At 40.9% G+C, this 24,490-nt stretch overlaps 2 protein-coding genes across 2 annotated transcripts; one reads left to right on the top strand and one right to left on the bottom strand.

Annotated features, from left to right (window-relative positions):
• Positions 1-294: 294 nt before the first annotated feature.
• On the bottom strand, positions 295-4,005 carry fga (fibrinogen alpha chain). Its single transcript, XM_076982869.1, has 6 exons — positions 3,910-4,005; positions 3,599-3,718; positions 3,167-3,350; positions 2,805-2,950; positions 1,569-2,457; positions 295-1,168 (listed from the first exon to the last, which is right to left on the bottom strand). Exons 1-6 carry the CDS (start codon positions 3,961-3,963, stop codon positions 471-473), a joined length of 2,091 nt encoding a protein of 696 aa, XP_076838984.1. The 5' UTR covers positions 3,964-4,005; the 3' UTR covers positions 295-470.
• A 1,750-nt stretch (positions 4,006-5,755) lies between these two features.
• On the top strand, positions 5,756-23,552 carry LOC143484258 (uncharacterized). The gene is made up of 20 exons (XM_076982891.1): positions 5,756-6,128; positions 7,993-8,093; positions 9,811-9,880; positions 10,250-10,380; positions 11,286-11,374; positions 12,179-12,278; positions 12,418-12,461; positions 12,939-13,016; positions 13,198-13,394; positions 13,575-13,639; positions 14,875-14,981; positions 15,464-15,566; positions 15,903-16,002; positions 16,939-16,978; positions 17,110-17,161; positions 17,470-17,584; positions 20,282-20,365; positions 20,670-20,790; positions 22,636-22,726; positions 23,138-23,552. The coding sequence occupies exons 1-20, from the start codon at positions 5,870-5,872 to the stop codon at positions 23,210-23,212; spliced, it is 2,022 nt and encodes a 673-aa protein (XP_076839006.1). The 5' UTR covers positions 5,756-5,869; the 3' UTR covers positions 23,213-23,552.
• Positions 23,553-24,490: the final 938 nt, after the last annotated feature.

Genomic DNA, 24,490 nt, shown 5'->3' on the forward strand with positions numbered 1-24,490 from the left:
CACGAGACGAGCCACAGGTGAGACCGATGAACACTCAGACACAACCACACCCACGAAGATCCACAGACGCAGACGACTAGACGGAGACAACATAAACACACGCCCAAAGGGGAGGGGTCAGGGGCTGTAACATGACAGGTGAGGGTTTATGTGGTGAACCCAAATGTAATTCCAAACACATGGTATTAAATGCTATACCATTGTGATGAGGACGATATGTAAAATATATGCACAATGTAATATGGCATAATAATGTGAGAGACAATGTTCTCAAAGCAATGAAATGAGACAAAATGAAGTGAACACATTCTTTATTGAAAACATGAGGTAATTTCGTTGTGTGATATTTTTACATGAATACATTGTACATTCACTTTTTTCATTTCAAATATGGCAACAATGTATTTTAACATATATTTTCTCATCTCATTCTTTCAGATCTCCGGGTCTTAATCACTTTCTCTAAGAGTTCATTCTGGCCTTATTTTCATCCTAACCACTTTAAGGGAATAATCAGCTGGTTTGAAAGGTATCCACACCACGCCGTTCTCTATCTCATAGGGGACATTGTTTCCGGGGTCGTACTGCCCACCCTTATAGTAAACCCCATTAAGGTTGGCTGACTGGCAGTTGTTGTACCACCAGCCGCCTCCGTACATCTCCGCACAATTCTCCTCCCACTTGTCGCTGTCCCTATCGAAGGTGCTGAACTTCATATCCGCGTGCGAAAGGAAAGAACCCATGTTACTGTGCCCCTTTACCAGTGCGTCCCCTGCGTCTCCCTCATAAGACGACACGCTTAGCGGGAACCCTTCCAACTCTGGGCCCACTCTGACGGAGTATTCGGCATAAGCCTCGTTCCCCTGCCAGTCCTGCAGCTCCACCCTCAGCACGCTGTCGTTCTGAGTGAGGAGGTGCAGGACGTGGTTCCCCAGCCACACCTCACCCCTCCCCCGCCCGTCCACCTTCCCGAAACCCGCCCGGTACTCCTGCCACGTGCGGTTGAAGTTTACTGACCCGTCTTCCCTCTGCTGGACCAGAGCCCATCCCCCCAGCCCTGTACCCTGGTCGCAATAAACCTCCACGACTTCGTCGGAGGCCGCTGGCTTTATTTTGAACAGACCGCTCTGATCGCCCTTGATGTGGTGCTGCTGGATATCAACGCAATCTGAAAAAAGATTACACACTTGCTGATTAGCAAACAGCTCGAGAGCAGAATTGTCTCTTTTCCTATATATGTATGAGAATGTCTGCATTGGTGGCTTTGTTAACAACTTCTGAGTGAAGCTTGTGTTTCTTTCAAGATTTCACAGTTGTTTCATTACAAAATAATTGTATACAATCGTTTAAATCACTGACCATACTTGACTCTGTTTTCAAGTTAAGATTGGCTGTAAAATCACTGTTTTTTTTTCCCCTTGGGACATTATAGAGTGTTTGTAACATTTGTAAAGTTGTAAAAGAATGGTTTAAGTGCTTTCTTGTTTAACTAAAATTTTTAATTTTCTTTAAAAAATGGTTCACTTGTACATATACTGGGAGGGTAAGTGGGTGTCACTAAGGTGTACCTCCGCCAATATAATCGGCCTTGCGCTCAGTACGGGACTTCAGGCTTCGAGCATGGATGTCAGGAAGGTCGTCTTCCACCTCGCCGTGCAAAAACGCCCCTAGGTCATCCCCGAAAACATCGGGTGATGAAGTCTTAGAGTTGAGACCCTTGCTTCCACTACTTATAATGGTTTTGGAGGACGAGGAGGTGGAGGAAGATGAGAATTTTTGGTTTTGGCTACTCGTGCCCAGGCCATGAAAGAAGTCTCCACCAAGATCGCCCAAGTCTGCATCACCATGGGTCAAGGTGGTGATGGACCTCGAATCTCCATCGACCACTTTCACAGTGAAGGCATCACGTGAGATGTCTTTACCCTCCTTGGCTGCCGTCAGGAGATCCTTCTCTGTAATGCCCAAGTCCTTCATGGTTTCACACCCAGGCCCAGTGCCACCCACCACTTCATACTTCTCCTGGATGCCGTCCTTGGTTTGTGTCACAACCTTTCGCACCGTCTTGGTGCAGGTGACGGTCGTGGTGGTGACTTTTGAGGAGGAGGACGACGAGGAGGAGGATGAGGAGCCCGTACCTGTTGTGCCCTTGCTGACGGTGGCGGCCGAATCCATCGTGGAGCCTTCGGCCTCCAGAGAAAGCTTCAGCTGCCCCACATCGGGGAAGATGGCCTGCTTCTGCTCCCCTCCAGACTTGTAGATGGAGGGCACGATCACGTCCTTCAGTGGCTTGCTCTTCATGAACTTCAGGGAGCTGACGGTCTCCACACTCTGGACACGCAGGGAGTCCAAGCGGTCCATTTGCTTGTCCAGGGCCACATAGCCCTCCTTGTCCACGGAGAACTCAGCGTAGCTGGCACAAGAGCCCTTGCAGCTGCGTAGTTTGATGTCAATGTCAACCTGTGCCGAGAACAAAGGAATTCGCGAGCATGAAGATTTTGGCTTTGGTGAAACAAGCTCCCATGTATCAGCCTAAACAATTTTCTCCTTTAGGAACTTTGTAATCTATATTCTCATTTCAAAAGAAACCTTGAGTAGTTGGGAGAAATCATTTGGCTAAGTGACTAAAGCCTTGGTTAATAGTGTAGGGGCACACAAAGAACCACACTGTCCCTTAAAATTGACTCAGTCTTCAATTGACTTTGCTCTTTAACAGGGAAAAGCACTTACAAGAACGTCTGAGCTTCTGTTTTGTTGTCTGTTGGATGCTTTTACAAATACAGAAACTGTGCACTTATGCGTCTCACCTCTAGGCGCTGCATGGTGATGACCTGGTCCTTGACCTGAGCCTTCAGGGCCTCCAGCCTCTTCAGCTGATCGTCAATTTTAATTTTCAAGTCGACAATCTTCTGCCTCAGCTGCTCAGCCAAGTTGACATATCTGTTGTCGGTATCTAACCGAGAAGGACACAGCAGCTCACTTATTCCTTTGTGTTTTTGTCCAGTTTGAATTGTGAATGACAAAAGTGTACATAAAAACAGAACTTGTCCAAATTCCGTAATTTCAAGTGTATTGATTTAGCAGGATTATATAATCCAAGGGAACTAAATCCAACATTTTATACAACAAGTTTATTTGCATTAAGACAGGCAAGCATGTAATAACATACCTGTACTTGTGACAAGACGCTCTCTCATGTAGTTGTAGGTTTCTTTGGATGCCTGATCAGCGGATCGATACATTTTTTTCCCCTCGTCCAGCAATTTACGGATCTTGTCAATCTTGGTGGTGAGCTCATGATCGGTATTGTCTAGTATACCTTGAATACGGCAGCCAGATGGACATTTTCTACCCTAGGGTGGACATACATGCTTCAACTTTATTATCCACTTTTTTTTCTATTTCTATTTATTTATTTTTTGTGTATTTAATCTATGTTTTTAACACTATTCGTTAATTTATTTAGAGAGGGAACATGGCATTTCAAATGAACAAGCACACATCAATAGCAACAATTCTGGGACTAAAACACCAAACTGTGGAGTTTGTTTTTGGTATGACAAAGACAGCTGATGTGATGTGATGTGGTCCCAGTTCGTACCCAGTCTTCATCTATACAGAAGGGCCACTCCTTCTCCGTGGCACAGCTTTCCGCCTTGTATCCGTGCTCAACAGGACGGGCACCTCGTGGGTCCACCACTTTAGGCGGTGTGTCCTCCGACTGCAACACCAAACATGTCACTCAGCAAACTGTGTCAGAGCACAGTGAACACTACCGATTCTCATTGTAAGTGGATTTTTTATTTATTACTGTTGTTGTTATGATTACGGTTATTATTAAAAATTATGTATTATATGTTATTATTATTACCATAATTATTATATAGGACAAAAGAGGGACGGTATACTTACCAAGGCTGCGGACAGGACGACGCAAATGCAAAGGAGTGAGTACTGAAGCCTCATCTTTCGTGCCTGTGTGGACAACTGACTGGCCTCCCTCACAGCACGTCCAATATGAATCCTTGTGATTGTTCAACACCATGAGTCATTATTGACCAGCACTAGTTACTGAGCTTGCAAAGTTGACATTCTGTGAATGATTTATAATCATGTGTATCAATGTGCTGAACTGTTGGGGGGACTGTTGAGTAGAGTATTGGAACAGAGCAAACTGCTTATTAGACCTGGCTATTATCCAGAGAGAGAGAGCGAGAGAGAGAGAGAGAGAGAGAGAGAGAGAGAGAAAGATAGACAGATATTGACCCAAAGGCTATGTTCTTGTCTGGAAAACAAATGACTCAACAAGCAATTTATTACACAACAGCAGGTCTGGGGCATACGGGAAACAAAGCTGACACACTGTGTGTATTTTTTAAGGATGGGATGAAAATCTCAGGAATCTAAAATAGGGAATAACAAAAATGCTTTTTGGAAGTTGAATATTTTAAGTAGCATAAATTTAACTTGGATGTATTTTTAATTAAAAATGTGTTTCCATCTACATTTCCCAAAAACTGAGGACACCATTTCTGATTTTTCTTTTCCAGTACAGTTACTCCCAAACTTTATGGCAGTGGTGTTGGCCAGCAGGGGATGCCAGGAATATATAGATATAGTCAATGAGAAATGTGATCAGAAAATAACGTATTCCACATGTAAGAAATATAATGGAGAGATTTAAAGGAAGTATTCCTCTGTATGTAACTGAGAGGAAAATGTCTCGTGCTGTTTAGATCTTTCTCACCTGTTCAAACCTTGCACACAAATGGACATTCATCTTTTGCAATGTAACGGCTGTGGTAATGACTGTAATCAGTGGAAATGACTGTAATTTATGGACTCATTATTATGGATAACATGCAAACTTTGAGGACGGATGTTTGTCATTTATGTGTCATTATTACACAAAGTCAGGTAGAGAGCATGATCAGCAAGAACTCTTATGAGTCAAGGATCAATACCCCAAAAATGACAGAGAGCACGACCTGAGAGTGACTGACACTGAGTCCTACCCCCCAAAGTTCATGACCTCTGCCACAGCAGGGGCAGGAATGGCCTGTCTTGCACTGACACCAATAGGCCAGGGTGTGAAATGCACCCTGTCAGGCTTCAGATCCTGCCTTCCAACACACACACACACACACACACACACACACACACACACACACACACACACACACACACACACACACACACACACACACACAACTGTGGTAAAAACTGTGTCTATAAATGACAAAGTTAAATAAAAGGTTGGTGTAGAATACTATTTTTCAGACCATGCCATCATAAAAGCCAGAGGAGGCGAAACAACGTATTAATTGTGATGTTTTTATTTATTGTATGTTGTTGTTTGTGTTTATTGTTTGTTGTGTGATTCCATTTTTGGCAACATTGGGTTACTCTAAAATTACTTAAAATAATAGTCTCATGTCTTTAAGTAGCCATTATCAGTGTCTGAAATGAAGAATGGTGTTAAGACATGATGACATATAAGTGATTAATTAAATTAACATATTGTGCATTGACCACAAACAGTACATGTTCTTTTTGTGGTTTTAAAAACTGGTGTAGCTAGTACTCAAATACAAACGATCACGGTTTAGTTACAGAAGACTAATCAAATGTTTTTCAGCAATTCAAATAAAATAAATGTATGCGACTGTCATTTCTGCTGTCGCCAGAGAGCTTCCACGCGTCAATAAAAAGGTAGGAACACTATCGCCGTGATTTGTCCTACACGGATGGTGTTTTATGTAGTACGCGTTGTATTACTTTGACCTGTGGTTTTGGAGTTTGTGAGCAGAAGTTGCAGCACATGTCAGAAATAAATAAGCATATAGAGAAAAGCCTATAGCTTTACGGAAATATGTATTTATTGGCGATGAACTTTGCGCGCTGTAGCACAGCAGGCGCGTTGCAGCGGCGGACACTACGGAGTTTGTCAAAAACTGCGCTTGTTTGTGGAAACAAGTCTGGACACACAGTGAACTTTCCTAGCAGCTCCAAACACGCCAGACAGCTCAGACAGTTGCAGGTTACACTCAGTAGGAGGTTTTACTCGACAGAAAGGAAAACTGTACGTGTCGGGTGTGCATCAGGGTTTTGGGGTGACACTGCGACATCAGGTAGGTTAATGCAGCTGAAGTGTTTAAGATGGTGGGTGTGTTCCCTACAACAGTAGATCAACCTGCTTTATTTTGGATTCAGCCAACCTACATTAATTATCTATAAAATAATAATAATGATTTTACATACGCTCAGAGATTGATTGAAGATTCAAACTAATTTAGTGGCCTGATTAATGAGCACAATATCAAACGCAATACAATCACAAGTGTATTGAATATAATACAATAGAACACACAGAATAAAACGCCTTCTTGAAACATAAAAATTAGATGAAGATTTTTCCATTCTGATGAGCGTATTGATGATTTATGTGTGTAAAGTGGATATCATCAGTTCTGTGTATTTGGAAGGAAGTCAGTTTGATTATAGCTTTGCACATTGTGTTCGTAAAGAAAAATGAGAATTGAGTTGATGTGGTTGGAGGCCCCGGATTACAGCCCACAGACTGCTCACACAGATTGATACGGTCTGATTTGACTCCACTTGTGTGGATTAATCTAATGAGTCCTTGGGTCCAGACGTCAGAGAAACTGCCTGAACACTGGGAATGTTAACTAGTTTGAACACTGTCCTCTGCAGCTCAGGAGTGATTTGAAGCATTTAGGTTTGATTCTGTCAGGTGTCAAAATGTGTATTCCAAATGTGTTGCCATTTTCAGTAGGTATAGCTATATCTTGTGGTTTTGCTGTGATAAAACTGTTCCATAATTCATAGGTGATTTTTCATGGCTGTCCAGGGTCTAACTGTAGGTCCTGTGAAGTGGGTATAGTATACAGGACTCTGGGTTTGATCGATTGGGTTGGTTTGATAGCTTGAAGTATACATAATATATCAAATATATACTCTCTCTAATATAAAAACAAAAGATTATACATATGTATATGTATTTTTCAAATGTACACCTTCATTTCTGTATTCACATCTAGGAATTCTGTATAAGTTTAGTTTAATAAGTTTAGGTTTCTGTTGTATTCTGAAGACTGACAAAGTTAGCATTCAGTTGAATGTCATGTGCTTGGTGGTCCTGGAATGATGGTGCCCATGCAGTGTCTGAAGAACAGGCCACCAGGTGGTGGTAGAGATACTCGGGTAGTGGCAGGTGGTGGCAGAGATCCAGCAGCACTGCTGAACCTGGTGTCAGTGGCAGGAATATGTGCTTATATCTGGGGGAACACCAGCATACATTTCTGGTTGATCCAGTGGTGGTGAAGGCAGAAGCTGGATCTTGTCAAGCTTGGTCACATGCTGGTTCACATGGCTTGCATAAAGGTGTTGTGAAAGGGACAGGTGCTAGCATGCCTGTGTCTTTAGCAGCCTTGTTATGTGAGCTGCAAATTGGCAGGTGAAAATCAAAATGACTACCTGACAAACAAATATAGCAGCATCACTGTTAATGAGACTAGACTGTCAAAAGTGTCCTAAACACCATATGTTGGTTATCAGTAAAACAAACTGTGACCCGCTGCTCCCCTATAGTGGCGAGTGACAGACCTATATCCTAGTGGATTATCTCAACCTTCATTTTTCAATGTCATCTGTTGGTAAAAGCAGTGTTTTTATTGCTCAGTATACCTGTCTCATGTCATCTGTTGGTAAAAGCAGTGTTTTTATTGCTCAGTATACCTGTCTCACGTCATCTGTTGGTAAAAGCAGTGTTTTTATTGTTCAGTATACCTGTCTCACGTCATCTGTTGGTAAAAGCAGTGTTTTTATTGCTCAGTATACCTGTCTCACGTCATCTTTTGGTAAAAGCAGTGTTTTTATTGCTCAGTATACCTGTCTCACGTCATCTGTTGGTAAAAGCAGTGTTTTTATTGCTCAGTATACCTGTCTCATGTCATCTTCCATCCTGCTTTTCAGTTCCCCAGCTTGTACATGGTGGTCAACTGGACTTCCTCGTGTTTGATTACCTGTCTGAAATCACCATGTCCCTACTGACAGCAGCCAAAGCGAAGATGCCTGTAAGTATTCTCACCCCGTCTTTTCTGTTTTTGTAAGTAGCCTAACCTGGTAAGTATGAGTGTCACATGCACGTGGTGTTTGTGTGTCATAGTATTAATTTTAGACTGGAAATGACATCTGGCATTGGAGTGGGTGGGTGGTTCATTGCCTTCTGCTGCAGGCCTCACTACCAACACACATCCTGCCAGGATTTATAAGGCTTCACTCTCAGGATGTGGTGGTGACCACAAGCACTGTAACGTTGGCCTGAAGTTTGAGCGCCATGGCTAACTTCTGTTGAGAATAGTCCATCGGGCGCTCTGTTCTTACATTTGTGAGAAACGTTCAGGTGAGTTGTGGTTCGTATGTATTCCAGGGATAGTGCAGGATCAGAAAGTTTTTTCTCCTGTACAGTTCAGCACTTGTTGGTAACTTGGTTTCCAGAACCGTGTTTTATAGGATCATCTGTGGGGATGTGACAGCAGACTGGGGATTTGGAGTCTGTTGAGCTGTTTTCTGGCCCCCGGGAGCCTGACAAATACAGCCCTCTACATCTGAAAGCTCTGTGCACATCACCTGAAGTAGAGTAGAGTAGTCCTGCTGTCTTACTGAATGACTAGGTGTTGTCAAGGCCATCATTTGGTGCTTACACCCATTGTGAGCTTTAATAGTCCCTGCTACACACGTTACAGCTCATTAAAAAAGACTCTGCTTGTGGAATGTGTGCTCATTGTTGTCTGCTTCACTCTGGGTGGCCATTAAAGGTCTTTTAGATTGTATACGCATTGTCAGCTTCACACTGATTGACCATTTAAAAGTCTTTTGGATTGTATGTGCCTTGTTGTCTGCTTCACACTGGGTGGCCATTACAGGTATTTTAGATTGTATGTTCATTGTTGTCTGCTTCACACTGAATGGCCAATAAGGGTCTGTTGATTTCAAAACACCAGTCCTTCAGTGTTGCTGACACAATATAAGAAGATGCAGTGCTTAAGTGATTAAAGAAAAGTGATTAAAGAAATTCTCAAAAGGTTGGAGAGAAATTGATAACTTATGTGACTCATAGCCTACATATTGCCAATTTGTATCCTCACCATGCTGAAAGAAATGGTTTATGTTAAGAAGTAAATAGTTTTGACATTATACTTGGTAAAATACACTATGGCATTAGCTGGCTACATCCGAAGTTTGTATTTAAAAGTCATTACATATTAATCTGGTCCACATCATGTTAAAGAAATATCTCAGCAAGGTTTCTGAGAGAATCATGGTGTTTTAAGTACATTTGTACTCTATCGCAACACAGAGCAACTCCAACCAATGTTATATTTTGAATCAGGAAGCCACACCCATAATATATAGGCCTACAGACATTTTTTATTTTCTAGCAGTCTTGGTGCAGTTAAAAATTTAGGTGCTTTTTAAATTTATGTATTTTCCTTTGTGGGATTCAGTTTTGTGGAAATGTCACAGAAGACGTCTCACTGAGGAGTAAGATATGGGATGGAACCTCAAAGATTTCAGTGAATATTCTCTGCCAGTGTTGCGTAATTTCCACAATGTTGCATGCATAGTGAAAATTCAGTGCACCACACTATATTTGGATGCGTAACGCCTCATTGACCTGGCGTGTAACTCACTCACGTTTAACATAGTTCACCACAAGGGGGTGCTGTTGGAGTTAAAAAGGCGTTGATGCTGGGCGTCCATGACGTCCTTGTTAATGATCTCTTCCAGAACATGGGATACGCTCCTGACTTTGTTCATACTGCCATTTCTCCGTTCATCAAGGACATAAGTCAGAAAGGTACAGGAAACGCACCTCATTCACAGTAGTTAAAAAGTATGAAAAAAAACACGACACATCAGATTTAAGAGTCTTTACACGTGTTGTTAATCAGACCGTGTGCACCGTCTCATTTGAACTGAAGCGTGACAGATTTTGATAAACACTGCTGTCTGACAAATTAAAGTAGATGATTTCATAAAAGCATTTGTTCTAACAGTTTTGCATTAAGTTTAATGTTTAGTGACACAAAGAGAATAATGCGTTCCCTTAAGGAAAGGGATTCTTTCCATAGACTCCCTGTCACTTGCGTTTGCTCATTGTACAAGTTTACACACTGGTGTGATGGAGAAATAAGAATGATCCTGTGGTGATCACATGTCCCTGCAGGTATCCGTGTGGTCAGCAATGCCGGCGGGACGAACCCCCTCGCGTGTGCTGCCGCGATACAGGAAGTGGTGCATAAGGCGGGTCTGGGCCTGAAAGTTGCTGTGGTTACCGGGGATGACCTAATGCCCCAGGCGAGAAGATCACACTGGTCCTCCACTTACAGTGTTGTGAAATATGTGACCCCCCCCTCCCGTCTGATTCTCTACACCTTGCAGATATTTCACACTGAATGTTGCCCAACTAAAACCAAATCCAAACCTTGAAAAAACTAGGGGGTTTATTGCTTTAGATCAGTACACTTTTGACTGTTTATGATTGTATATGAATACGTACAGCAGAAGCCATGATGTTATAATTTTTCTAAGGTTAGCCTACTGAACAACAAAATAATACTGAATTAATCTGTATTAATGCTTTTAAAAACGTTCAGGGTTAGACATTGTTGATATCTCATTTATTTATTAACATGAACGCAGTGTACAAGAGACTAGGCTGAGTATACTGGTTAAAGACAAATGTGATTTGATACCCTTGTTGAGAGTTTTATAAAAGCCCTTCAAATATATATATATATATATATATATATATATATATATATATATATATATATATATATATATATACGCTGAGGCAAAAGAACATTTTCGTTTCGATACAAAGCTAAAAGTTTGTCTGCAGTGTATTTGCAGTGGGGGGGGGGGGTGTTATATTTTTATTATAACGTACCTTCAATCAGAAGATGGGGGATAAGTAAAGAAGAGACTCTGGCTGTTCTAACTGTTGTGTGTTTAGCACATCAAATTTTACCCTGTCTCCTGCAGCCCAGACAGAAATGTGCTGAATTCAGTGTGAAAGATTTGTAAAAGTGTAAACATCAAACTTGGGGTGTTGGAATGGGACTTAGCTCTCATTGGAGGAGGTTTTTCTGTAAGTGCTTGCTCGTTTGGTTTGAAGTTCATATGACAGATACAGTTATTCCTGCAGTGTGCCGCTGTAGCCAGGGTGAAACACACTGTTTTTGTTTGGTTTTATTTAGAAAGATTTACTTCGTATGCTGAGGATGGCTGATGCAGACGAACAAAAACCACTTCCTGAAACTGTACACAGTATAAATGCGTATCTTGGGTAAGAGATTATATAAATATTCATACTATTTCCTAGGATTAATTCTGTGATCAGATGCAAAGCACTTTGTAATTCGCTCTGGATAAGAGCGTCTGCTAAATGCCGTAAATGTAAATAAATAATTAAAAACCAGCAAGTATAGTTCTTACATTATGGTGCACATGCAGATGCAGACGAATCGCCCCCTTTTAAGGGTGTCATTTTACTTTTTACAAGCCCCCAAACCCCACCTCCCTCCCCCAAGGCCCGCCTTCATACCCCATACCCCTTCATGTTGGGGTTTTTTTTGTAAAGTTTGAGATGTTAATAGTTATTGTGGGTTTGTTATTGTTTAAATTATTTGTATCATATCATTGTGATCCATATTAATTAACAGCCAAGCTTAACCTTCAGTCAATTTCACAATAAATGGCTGTGTAGTACGTTTTAAATGGCCAGAAATGCACAAAGTCAGATTCTGCTAAAAACCTAACCTTGATCAACAGAAACATGCACTTGACAGAGAAGTGGATCAGGTCTTTCGTATTTGTGTTTTAATGTTTGACTGTCCAGAAGATGGACAAGTGTGGGTATTTTTTTCTGCAACCTCTACACACTTTGGTTTTAGTTTTGACACTAAAACCCCAAAACAGGGACTCCCTGCTAATTAAATAATAATAATTAAAAAAAACAAAAGCAGTGGACCAAAGGAGCCCAAAATCATCATCTTTCCAGAACACTTTTCTCTCCATTAGCCTTTATAACATGTGACCTTTTATCAGTGAACTTCATGAGTGTCTGACCTTTGCCCCCTGTCTTCCCTAGTGCTCTTCCTATAAAGCGGTGCTTGGACCTTGGGGCTGATATTGTAGTGACCGGACGCTGCGTTGACAGTGCAGTGGTGCTCGGACCCCTGATGCACTCAGTACGGTTTGTGTAACACACCGCAATTACCTCTGACTCTTTAACTACAAGTGCTCACATTGATCTTCATATGCTTCTCATGTATCACATGGAAGTTTGGCAGTGGTGGTGTGTTCAGTGGGGTGTGTGTTTTTTTGCAGTTTGGCTGGGAGCAGAATGACTATGAACATCTGGCAGCTGGAAGGTAAACTTACTGTAACTCGTGTGATTTCTGGTTTTCCTTCTTCTATGACACAAACTTCTTGGAAACTCAAATAGCCCCAGAACAAAAGTAAAAATTTTCGTTTGTATTGAGCGAGTTATTACAATGTTCTCACAATGTATAAAAGGAAGCAAATGTGTCCAAATTACTGACAAGCTTGAGCAAATATGTTAATCTTTACCATGAATAGGTTTACGTACCTACAAGACGTGTGTAGGGTATTTAAGACTTAACTGGAAACAATGCAGTATGCTGTGTTTGTGCAAATCCTTAGTTTAGCAGCCTTGGAATAAATTGGAACAAAATATTTTCTATTTTGAATTTTGAGTAGAGCCTATCAATTACATTTCATTGTTTGGAAGAAAATGGCATTTGAGTAAATTTAGTTCACATGTTTATGCTCTTTTAAGGATATGTTCACTGAACAGATGATTGATATCCCTCTTCTCTATCTTCCAGTCTCGCAGGTCACCTGATAGAATGTGGTGCCCAAGTCACTGGTGGGATTTTTACAGATTGGCACAAAGTTCCTGACTGGTAAGCGGGCAATTGTTGACCAACTGATGTTACTGAAACCATACTAGGACAGTCACTTTATTCTGAAAACCCATAATTATTGCTATTATAAATGTTTTATTTGTCCTTTTAAAGAGATATCAACCTTTTTAAACCTGTTTGTTATAAGTCACTTGGTCCTTTATTGTTGTTTCCACTATAGGGATAATATCGGGTTCCCAGTGATTGAATGTTCTGCTGATGGCTCGTTAACACTGTCCAAACCTCCCAAAACTGGTGGGCTGGTCTCATTTGGTACAGTGGCTGAACAGCTGGTATATGAGATCGGTGACCCACGACATTACCTTCTGCCTGATGTGTCATGTGACTTCTCGGAAGTCACCATCACTGAGATACCAGGTAAGGAGAGTGACTCAGTTTCGACATCACATTAAATAAATATAGAAGTATTCCTGTGCTTGTCAGATAATTTTATTAATTAGTAATAATTTAACATAATGGCTATAATTGACCATTACTATCTGTGCAGAGTTAATGAACATGCTACATATGGGTTCATCTTTAACTCTCAAATTTAAGGAGTGGTTGGAGGAGGTGTCAGAGTAGGCGGAGCTAAAGGGTCTCGCCCATCAGGTGACTACAAGGTAACTCTTCAAAACGAAATGCAATTCTAAATAAAATAAGAAAGAACTTCTTTCTCACATGCTGAGTTTTCGTTTTCCAAGGCTTGCTTTTGATTTTCACACTGTTCCAAGTAGTCACCGTCAACAATTGTGCGCCGTACTGTCAAAATGAGAATAACCAGGCCTATAATCCAAAATATGGGTGATGCCAACCAACTCACTAGGAGGAAGATGATTCACGCATCACCAGGAAGGACATGATTCAGTGTGTTTGCTAACCACTCAGGGCCTCTTTTTTTTAGGTCTGTCTTAGCATGCTTTGGGAAACCCAATGGAGTTTTGTCACTGTTCTTGTACAAAACTTGCTCATCTTTTGGACTCTCTTGTACAACAGAACTCTAGTCCCGTCCCTCCAACCCATTCACGATTGGTTAGCTTTGGACCACTGAATCACTATATAGCCGCTAATTGTACACCTACTAGTACAAAGTAAACACCTAAAAGTAAAATTGATCACTGAACATGACTTAGCAAACGTATTCAAAGGGGGGGTTTAATGGTTTACCATCTACCACAACTTTCCATTAATATTAAAGAATATATAGAGATCAAGTGGTCAAAAACTAACCAATCATGAATGGGTTGCCGGGTGGCTTACAAATTGTGGAGGCCAATAGATGAGCTAGAGGTTTGGACTAGAACAACAGGCAGCTACAGATGATGTATACCTATGTGTCCGTTCTATGTTGTCATGATAAGGCATCATCTACATAAAGTGGCCCAGACCTTTCACAGCAAATAAGACTCCAACATAGGCAGATTTTTACAAACTTCATTAAAATTTAAATGAATGAATGAATGAATGATTTCGTCTCAGAATTAGGCATGAGAAACCCTCCAGACGTTATTTGATTTTGTATACCCTGGGGCATTTGGGAACAGTGTGACTGACTTTGGAGACTACCAGTCTACCAATGTGGCATTGTTTGCATACCAAGCCATTAACAGTGAACGACGTCTAGCCTGGTTTTTTAAACCAGTCTTTTGTGAGTGAAAGATGGGGTTTCCTTGCAGAGTATATTTCTCATATCTGACAATACACTTGTACCTGCAGTGATTACATCACTTTTACCTCAGAATAAAAACACACAGTGCATTTGTCTGGCTGAAACCTCTGTAGCTGTCTGTCTCAGGATTGGTTCATACCTCTAAACTGTAATTCCACTGTCTTTATTTTAAATGCTTATCTCCTCAAGGTGTGTGCCACATATATGGATGGCTTTAGGGCAACAGCGGTCTGCCCTGTAGGTGGCCCAAGAGCTGAGGAGAAGGCCAGGAAGACAGCAGAAAGCATCATCAAAAGGTGTTTGGTGTGGCCACATATTCTAATTAATTAATTACGGTACTTAATCTTTGTTGGTGCATTTATTGGAGACACAAAGTATAATACTGGACCTATGACCTAACCTTTCAAGTTTAGATTACATTTTGCTTAACAAAAAAGTTAATACCATCAACAAAATAAAGTAAAACGATCAACACAAATTATGTTAAGATAACTTGAACCTGTGATAAGCAGTCTTTTATTTTAAAGTAGAATATTAAGGACAATCTGTAGCACAATGATAAATCCTTATTAGTATATCTACCGTTATTATATGCACCTATGTCTGCCGATAGTAAATCTGCACTGTTAATTGATCATATGAACTTGTATTCTAAGTGCAAACTGGAACTCCAGTGTTGTGAACGAATAGACGTAGTGTAGTAGACGAATCACAAAATGTGCTTCACCTCTACCGTTGAGTTGCGTGAAACGAAGCTAACGTATAGACTTCTGTTTAGGACGCGGCGTATCTTCAAGCAGCTGGGACTTGAGGATTACAGTGACGTCAACATCCAGGTTCTGGGTGCTGAGGACACGTATGGACCACATGCAGTGAACACTGTGAGCTCATCTGTAACCCTTTCTCAGCATGGGCCAAATTCTCAGTGATGTTGCTGTAAACTAGCCGTGTGACGGTTGAGGTACTAATGAAATAGGTCATGTAAAAATATCAGAACCTCATTTTACAAATTTTACAAAAAAGTTTTTTTGTTTCTGACATTATTTCACTAGTAGAACGTCAAGAGCTGAAAGACCGCACTATTAATAATTAGATTTAGCAGTAGTTTAGTAACATTTGTAAAAAAAAAAATGTTTGTTACGAAAATGATAATTAAAACTGATGTCACTCATTTTGCCAATTTGGTGTTTGAATTTGCTCATAAATTTCCACTGAAGGGTCTTCGGGAAGCTGTACTTTGGTTGGCTGTCCATCACAAGCAGAAGAAAGCTCTGGAGTTTTTCTCCAGAGAAGTGGCTCCTGCAGGAACCGGCATGGGTAGGTAACGCCATCGTACAGGTTCACTTCATTTTATTGTTATGAAACAAACAAAATTGAATCAATGTTTCTAATTGAATAACTACAACTACACCTTTGGCAGCAATATTGGTAATCTCAAAACTGACTTTTTTTTTTTTATCCATTCTTCTTGACAAAATTGCTTAAGTTATTTTAAGGCGGACGGAAAATGTGAACATTGATTCTTAAGTCATGCCACAGATATCAGTTGACCAGGCCAACTGACTGGGCCAACATTTTGTTTGTTAGCTGTTCAGATCATTGTCATGGTTCAAGATGATTTCTACTCTAGGAGGTCGTAGCAGGTTTTTCTAAAGGATTTTTTTTTCCTGTACTGTCCTCAGTTTCTAATGTGTTTGGGCTTCACAGTCCATGTGTAAGAGAAGTTTCCTTAAAGCGTGATGCTGCCACCAGCATGCTTCATTGTGAGGATGGTGTTCTCAGTGTTCCTTACCATGACCATAAAGCCTAATGCACTGACCAACTTGTTCAATGTTCTTCTATGAGGTTCGTTGTTCTTAGCATTAAGGTTTGAGAGCTCTGGAGTCTTATCTGGCCACATAATATTTTCCTCACATGCTATTGGGCAACTTCCAGCTGAATTTAAAGTTATTTAACAATGGTCCTTGCTGTGCTTTATGTATTTTTCAGATATTTATTTATTTTCTTATTGAGTGTATTTTCAAATACACTCAATAGTGTTTTTCAAGAACCTTGTCAGTACCTACTTGGGACATTTTTGGTCATTCATATTGTAATGTTTTCTGAAATGTACTAAGTAACCCAAGTAAGTAAAGAGAAGAGTTGGTTACTTAAGAGGTAATTTAGGTGTGTGAAAGGACTGAAATCTTGTTTTTTGGGTGTTTTTGTAGCCTGGTCTGTCCAAAGATCTAATTATTTGTCCTAATCTCACAGCTCCTGGACTTACAGGCATTATTGGAGGTCGACCTAGAGTGTGAGTGCTTTTATTTCTGTATAATTGTATACAATTGTATCTCATATGAGATACAAAAAAAACATATCTTCAATACATATCTACAATTACTGGGCTGTTTTGAACAATGTTTCTCTTTCCTCTTTATTCAGATCACCAGTACTGAAGCCTTTTTTCTTCCTGTATCCTAAAGCGGATGTAGAGGTATGACTGGTATTCATGTTCTGGGTAAAACTGTTACTAAACTGCTGAACAAGCACAAGTTCTCTCCATACTTGGTGTTCAGGATTAGAATGGCCCTCGGCAACCTTGGTACTAAACTCAACAATGATGTCCATAATCAAACTTAATACAGCACACTGAACTAATCACGGCTGTTCAGAGCATCTGAAAATGAAAGCAAGGTGTGTTAGATTTGATTTGAGACTAATTTCTGTCTGTCGGTAAATCTCAGGAACATTGCATTAGATGCATGAGTAAATTAATGTAAATATGTGCATAAATGATTTTAGGTGAGCATTCATCTCAATGGAGAGTTGGTGGAAATGTTCAGGGAGGTTGGACCTCCTGTGGGTGATGAACAAGCCAGACCATGCCTCCTGGAAGAACCCCTTTATGTGCCCACAGGTTTGATTTCTACTTTTTAAGACTAATGGTTAAAATTTTAATATTTTTTTTTCCTCTACAGTTGGATTAGTTGCTTTTAGATGATTTCATGTTTGGCCCTTTTCCCCATTATACTATTATATTATTATACTAGACACAAGGCACTAATATTAAAATCAGTGGTGGAATATGTTGTTTCTTGATTATAAATATTCTTAAAACTACTTTACATAGATATAAAGTGTCCAAAGTGTTCTTTTAAAGACATATATATGTACTTTATAAACATTTCATGTTTCACTATTTATTTTGAGTTCACACTGAACAACCACACACACACACACACACACTGACAAAAACATTCAAAGCATGACAAATCCATATGTTACACGGACTCCTTTCATGATTTAAAACCAAGGCCTTAATGTTGAACAGGAATGAGAGTGTTTTGTAAGCAGGCAGAATAAACAGACAGCGGGTTTATATCAGCCCCCCCCCCCACATCTCACCCAAGATTAGGATGCCCCCTGGGGCTCGGCAGCAGAAAGAAGGTTTCATAAAGGAGCAGGTCCTGCCTCTCTACGCTACTCGAGTTCCCAGGGGGCTTTGTGTAGGCCGCTGAAAAGCACAACTGCTTTTCAGTGCCCTGGCAGTGCTGACCACAGACGCTTTTATCCTTCAGCCATTTCACGGTTGTGAGATTAACAAGTTGCTAAACTTTCCAAGTAATCAGAGCCATAGTTTTTTATAAGGGGCAAACAACACAGACAAAAATGCACCAAAGTACACTTTCTCACACATGAATCCAACTTTGCCATGAAGGTTATTTCCAGTTTTTAAAAATATATTTATTGTAAATATATGATATTTATTGTAAATATATTCATAGAATAGTTTAAAATGTGTTCATTTTTTATGGAATCCAAAGAAATATATTTTTTCAGTTATTGAAACAGATCAGCATTCAGGAGCTGTTTTATTTTATTAATTTTTTTTTTAATCTATTGAGGAATTTGTCATTCACTCATTCCCTTAAACACGCGCACACAGATTTGTGTTACACTGAATCATAATCATTCAGGTCCTAGCAGACTGTGAGCTGTTTGTGAGCGCTGTGGCATCTCCTGTTACTCAAGCCTAAAAGAATTCAGTTGATGAGGAAAAACCTTCTGCATGAACTACACCGAGCAATAAATAAGAGAACAGTTCAATCTAAGACTGAAACTCTATGGTGGCATTTGCAATTTTTTGCAATTACATTACTGGAAAAGTCATAATTGTAAATATAGTAGTATATAATTGAGGCTATAAAATCACCTCTTACATTTTACCTTATGCCCCATGTCTGTATTGAGATCTGTTAATTAGAAATATTCATTGATAAATGATTATAAGGTGTTATACAAATAAACTGTCTCAGCCAGAGTGCACAAGGTGCTTTACAGAGAATAGAATGCATAGAGGAATAATAAAGTTTATCACATCCTGAGATCAAACACCATAAGAAGGCATTCACCAAAAAAAGTGATGAGACAATAAAGGACTTCTATATTTTAAAGTATTTATTCAGACAATTTAAGTTTTCATAATGCAGCTGCCCTGAAAACCAAAGGGCACAGTTAAAGTGAACCTGGGAGAGGTGCGGCTGAGACAGGCTTAATTAAAGGACTTACAGAAAAGGAATGTCTTAACTTTCTTCTTGTAAATGTTTGAGTCAGCAACACGGGTTAAATTACAGGTCGTTACAGGTCAATTAAGTCATCCTTCAGGTCATCTGGGAACGAATTCCAGAGTTTGGGACCATGGCAGCCAAAGGCTCCAACCTGGACACAACCATTGAGTTTTTATAAGCTGATCCAAGGGCCATTGAGGTTGCATGTCTCGTGATCAAACTGCCGAGGCTTAGAGGGACAGGACTGTGCAAACACTAAGCACAGGTATTTCAGTGTCTGTTTTCGATGACACAGGTAGCCCGTGCAGGTCTTTAAGGATGGGTATGACATGGTCTCTTATGTTGGAACACACTGGCGTTCTGACCGCTGCATTTTGAACCCTCTGTAGGCTTGAAGTAATATTCTTAGGGAGACCCACATGCACAGTAGTCTTGGTGTGACCATTCAGATGCATCAGAGATATGACCCAACTAAAACACCTTCCTAAGTAGGACAATGCAGGTCTCCATGCACACGCTACTAAACACTCACGGCTGAGCCAGAATGCACCTGCACAACTCGGTCTTCATAACGGACAACACTCCATTGCCATGTCTAGTCCACAGGTTCTTTGTAGTTGTTTTCATTGGATTTAAAACACTTGATGCTTTTATAAAGTCAGCCTCTCTTGCATGGCACCTACTCAAGAAGGTGTTTGGAAACATTACTGACATTTCGGTCCCAGTTCACAAGATGGTATCACTTAGTTGCTGCACCTTTGTCGGCTGCACATCCATGATGCAAATCTCCTATTCCACCACATTCCTCTGTTCTATAGGACTAAGTTGACTAATTACCATGTTCAAGAAACCTGTCCGAGATGATTTCTGCTTTGTGAAATTACACGTTATACTGCTGAAAGGGACCATCAGAACTGACTGGGGTCATAAACGGGTCATGACTGGGGTCATAAACGGGTCATGACTGGGGTCATAAAGGGATGGACATGGTCACCGGTAACGCTTGGGTCAGCTGTGGTGTTTACACAGTGTTTTTTGCTTCTCAGATCTTCCCACTGGCTCTCACCATTACAGACTTGAGGACTTGGTTTACACACGCAGCGGAGACAAAGGAGACACTGCAAATATTGGTGAGATTTTTTTGGCTGGTTATTTTTTGCACACATTATAAACGTCCTTAATCATAGACCCCTCTAACTTGTATCCCATATCGAAGTGTATCCCAGATTTGGGACCTTGGATACATACACACCCACATGTACACAAACCTAAACCTGTTTATTTGTAAATGCGTTCTTTGCCCGGCTGTATCTGAGACATTGCTAATGTTCTGTAATTGCTCTCAACACTTGGAGACCGCTATGAACCAAATTACTGTAACATTTTTAACAGCTTTTAAAGCACTTTGTTTTTACGCGGTTCCGTCTGTTTCAGGGGTCGTTGCAAGACATCCAGTATACTTCCCCTACCTGAAGAAGCTCCTGACTGCTGATGTAGTGGAGAAATACTTCCAGCACTTGCTAAAGGACACGAGTGCTCTACCTTCCGTGGTCCGGTAAGGAGGACCAGGAAAACAGTGTTTAGATTAGCTTATTAAGTGATGTGTTTTAGCATATGGTGCCAAAGCAGCAGACTGTCACTTAAGTCACAGTAAAACTACAGTAAACATCAATTCTGTCTCCTTTTTAAAACAATAGATAATGCTTTATATACTGACTATATGCAGCAATTGGGTAATTATTATATCAGTGTCACATGTTTAAATGTATATAGAGGTGCAATAAAATGTTGTTTTGGGTTATGAACAGTTTGCAACAGTTGCTGGAGATGGACAATGAATTGCAATTAGACCAAAACATTCCCTCAGTTTGTTAACAATGTAAAACATTCAGAATTAGGCAGTACATCGTTTGCGTGTGTTTACGTATGCGTGCGTTTGCGTGTGCGTGCGTTTACGTATGCGTGTGTTTGCGTGCGTGCGTTTGTGCGTGCGTTTGTGTGTGTGTGCGCGTGCGTGTGTGTGTGTTTGTGTGCGCGCGTGCGTGTGTGTGTGCGCCTGTCTGCATTAGGGTGTGGGGACAGGGGAGACAGCAATGCTGGTTAAACACTATATTGCCAAAAGTATTTGCTCACCTATCCAAATTGTCAGAATCAGGTGTTCAAATCACTTCCATGGACACAGGTGTATAAAATTAAGCACCTAAGCATACAGACTGTTTTTACAAACATTTGTGAAAGAATGGGTCACTCTCAGGAGCTCAGCGAATTCCAGCGTGGAACTGTGATAAGATGCCACCTGTGCAACAAATCCAGTCATGAAATTTCTTCGCTCCTAAATATTCCACAGTCAACTGTCAGCTGTATTATAAGAAAATGTAAGTGTTTGGGAACAACAGCAACTGAGCCATGAAGTGGTAGGACACGTAAACTGACGGAGCAGGTCAGCAGATGCTGAAGTGCATAGTGTGAAGAGCTCAGAAACTTTCTGCAGTCAATCACTACAGACATCCAAACTTCATGTGGCCTTCAGATTATCTCAAGAACAGTGCGCAGAGAGCTTCATGGAATGGGTTTACATGGTTGAGCAGCTGCATCCAAGCCATACATCACCAAGTACAATGCAAAGCATCGGATGCAGTGGTGTAAAGCACAACGCCACTGGACTCTAGAGCAGTGGAGACACGTTCTCTGGAGTGATGAATCGCGCTTCTCCATCTGGCAATCTGATGGACGAGTCTGGGTTTGGTGGTTGCCAGGAGAATGATACTTGTCTGACTGCACTGTGCTAAGTGTAAAGTTTGGTGGAGGGGGATTATGGTGTGGGGTTGTTTTTCAGGAGCTGGGCTTGGCCCCTTAGTTCCAGTGAAAGGAACTCTGAATGCTGCTGCATACCAAGACATTTTGGACAATTCCATCCTCCTAACTTTGTGGGAACAGTTTGTAGCTGGCCCCTTCCTCTTCCAACATGACTGTGCACCAGTGCACAAAGCAAGGTCCATAAGGATATGGGTGGCAGAGTCTGGTATGGAAGAACTTGACTGGTCTGCACAGAGTCCTGACCTTAACCTGATAGAACACCGTTGAGATGAATTAGAGCAGAGACTGAGAGCCAGATCTTCTCATCCAACATCATTTATGTGACCTCACAAATGTGCTTCTGGAAAAATGGTCAAAAATCCCCATGAACACACTCCTAAACCTTGTGGACAGCCTTCACCAGAAGAGTTGAAGCTGTTCTATCTGCAGAGGCTGGACCAACGTCATATTGAACCCTATGGATTAGGAATGGGATGTCACTTAAGATTATATGTGAGTCAAGGAAGGTGAGCAAACACTTTTGGCAGTATAGCGCAACATGAATGCCGTTACGTTTCGTTGAAGCACGTGTGACTCCTTCCAGGTACGAGATGCCTGGGATTTGCGGTCTAAACTTTGTGCTGCACAACTCCCTTGGTGGGGGAGGGGTGGCCTCTCTGAGGAGTGACCCTCAGGTAACACGCACACCCACGCCAGAACACAGGCGTAAAGTTTACTGAGACGTTCTCACATCTGCGTTAAACCAGCTTCCTTCCCTACTTTACAACATGCCGTAGAGTCAACACATACGGTGGTGTCCTAGGTATTTTTGATGGGACTGAAAGAATTTTCCTATTTTAAGTGCACCTTTTTCAAATTATTGCAAATAATTCACTTTATTCTGGTAATGAATTCACTTTACTCTCACCATTTTACCCTCACGGTTAAAATTGTTTTTGCTCATTTTAATTGAATGCATATAAAGTGGTTCTGTCTAAAACAGAAGGTGCATACACATGGGAGAGTCTGGGTACTGTAAATGACCCTGTGTTGGTAGGAACTGTAAAGCGCTGTGCTAACGCACACACTGTTTCTTTTGCCCTTAGGGAAAAGCCTATGGACAAATGTTGCTAGACTACACGCTGACCGGCCTTCCTGACCTTACATCACTTGTTCACTGAGGACAAGGCATGACGGAAGTGTAATAATAAATGTTTGCAGACAAAAAGTGCCTTGCACAAATGACTCGCATTTAGGGTACTGGGGACTAGTAGATGTAAGCTAATTGTCATCTTAAGACAGCCTATATACAGCTTATTTAAATTTAAATACTTTATTTTTTATTTAAATACATACTGACTTCACCTTTACTTGTGACTGGGAATGGGGGTAATACAAAGTGGCTTAAATGAATACCATAATAAGCTGTTAAAACAATTTTTCCATGTTTCTTTATTTAGATTCAAGAGTACAGTGTTATCAATAATCTTTTTTAGGTAATTAAAGAAATATTAAATGTTATTTTTCTGTTATGCTTTTTATTTGAGTTAACAATCCCTGTTCTGGAGAGGAAGATTCATATGGCAGGTTAAATTAGATCAACAGGAAATCGTTTGCTCAGGGATTTACAAGGTTTGCAGATAAAGTCTCTATCTGGGGTAACTGCACAGTTTACTTTAATCTACAATTTCCAAGAAGCGTGATCCCTGGCTTCAATGTATGGAGGAGGGTCTTTTTTTAAGGTTCTTTATACCACCAGCAAGGAAAACCGATTTCTCTGTTTAAGATTTGATTGATTGTATGCTGCTAAGTATCTTTTGAGGAGGGTAGTGTGCCTGTTGAGACAGGCTGCTACTTTAACAGACTCTGGGCTTCACTGAGCTGTTCTGGGCTGTCCACTTGCTCCAGGGGTGAAGCTGGAAGCCATAAACCTTTTGAAGTTTGACACTACTACAAACTTTTGTTACTCATGGCATCTGTTCACACAGGAAGTGAAAGAGCCAAAAGAGGGGGGGGGGGGGGGGGGTATATGTCTAGTGTGCCAACTTGAGGGGGGGCAGGGGCGGGGGGAGGGAGGAGAGACAGGGGGGAGGGACTGAGGGAGAGAGAAAGAGAGAGATTAATCTGTATAACCTGTAATTTATCAACTGTCTGCAAACAGAGTCTGCATTTAGTCTTGTTTCAATGCAACAATCAACACACACCGATGGAGACCGGAGGATGAAGGATTCCTCCTTCAAAATCCCCACATTTATCACACAGCCCTGTTCAAGTGACCCATCCAAACACTGGATTACTGACAGACGAAAACCGACAAAGACAAATATCTTGTCATTTATCACCCACCATCTTTTAGAGCCCTGCATGGTGCTTAACCCCAAGGGTCTAGAGTAATCCTCTCAACATATTCAGCTTTTAGCCCTCAATGCCAGACCTTTGTTTTCACCAAGACAACTGAC

This window comes from Brachyhypopomus gauderio, chromosome 20 (genome assembly GCF_052324685.1).
Source record: "Brachyhypopomus gauderio isolate BG-103 chromosome 20, BGAUD_0.2, whole genome shotgun sequence".
NCBI lineage: Eukaryota > Metazoa > Chordata > Actinopteri > Gymnotiformes > Hypopomidae > Brachyhypopomus > Brachyhypopomus gauderio.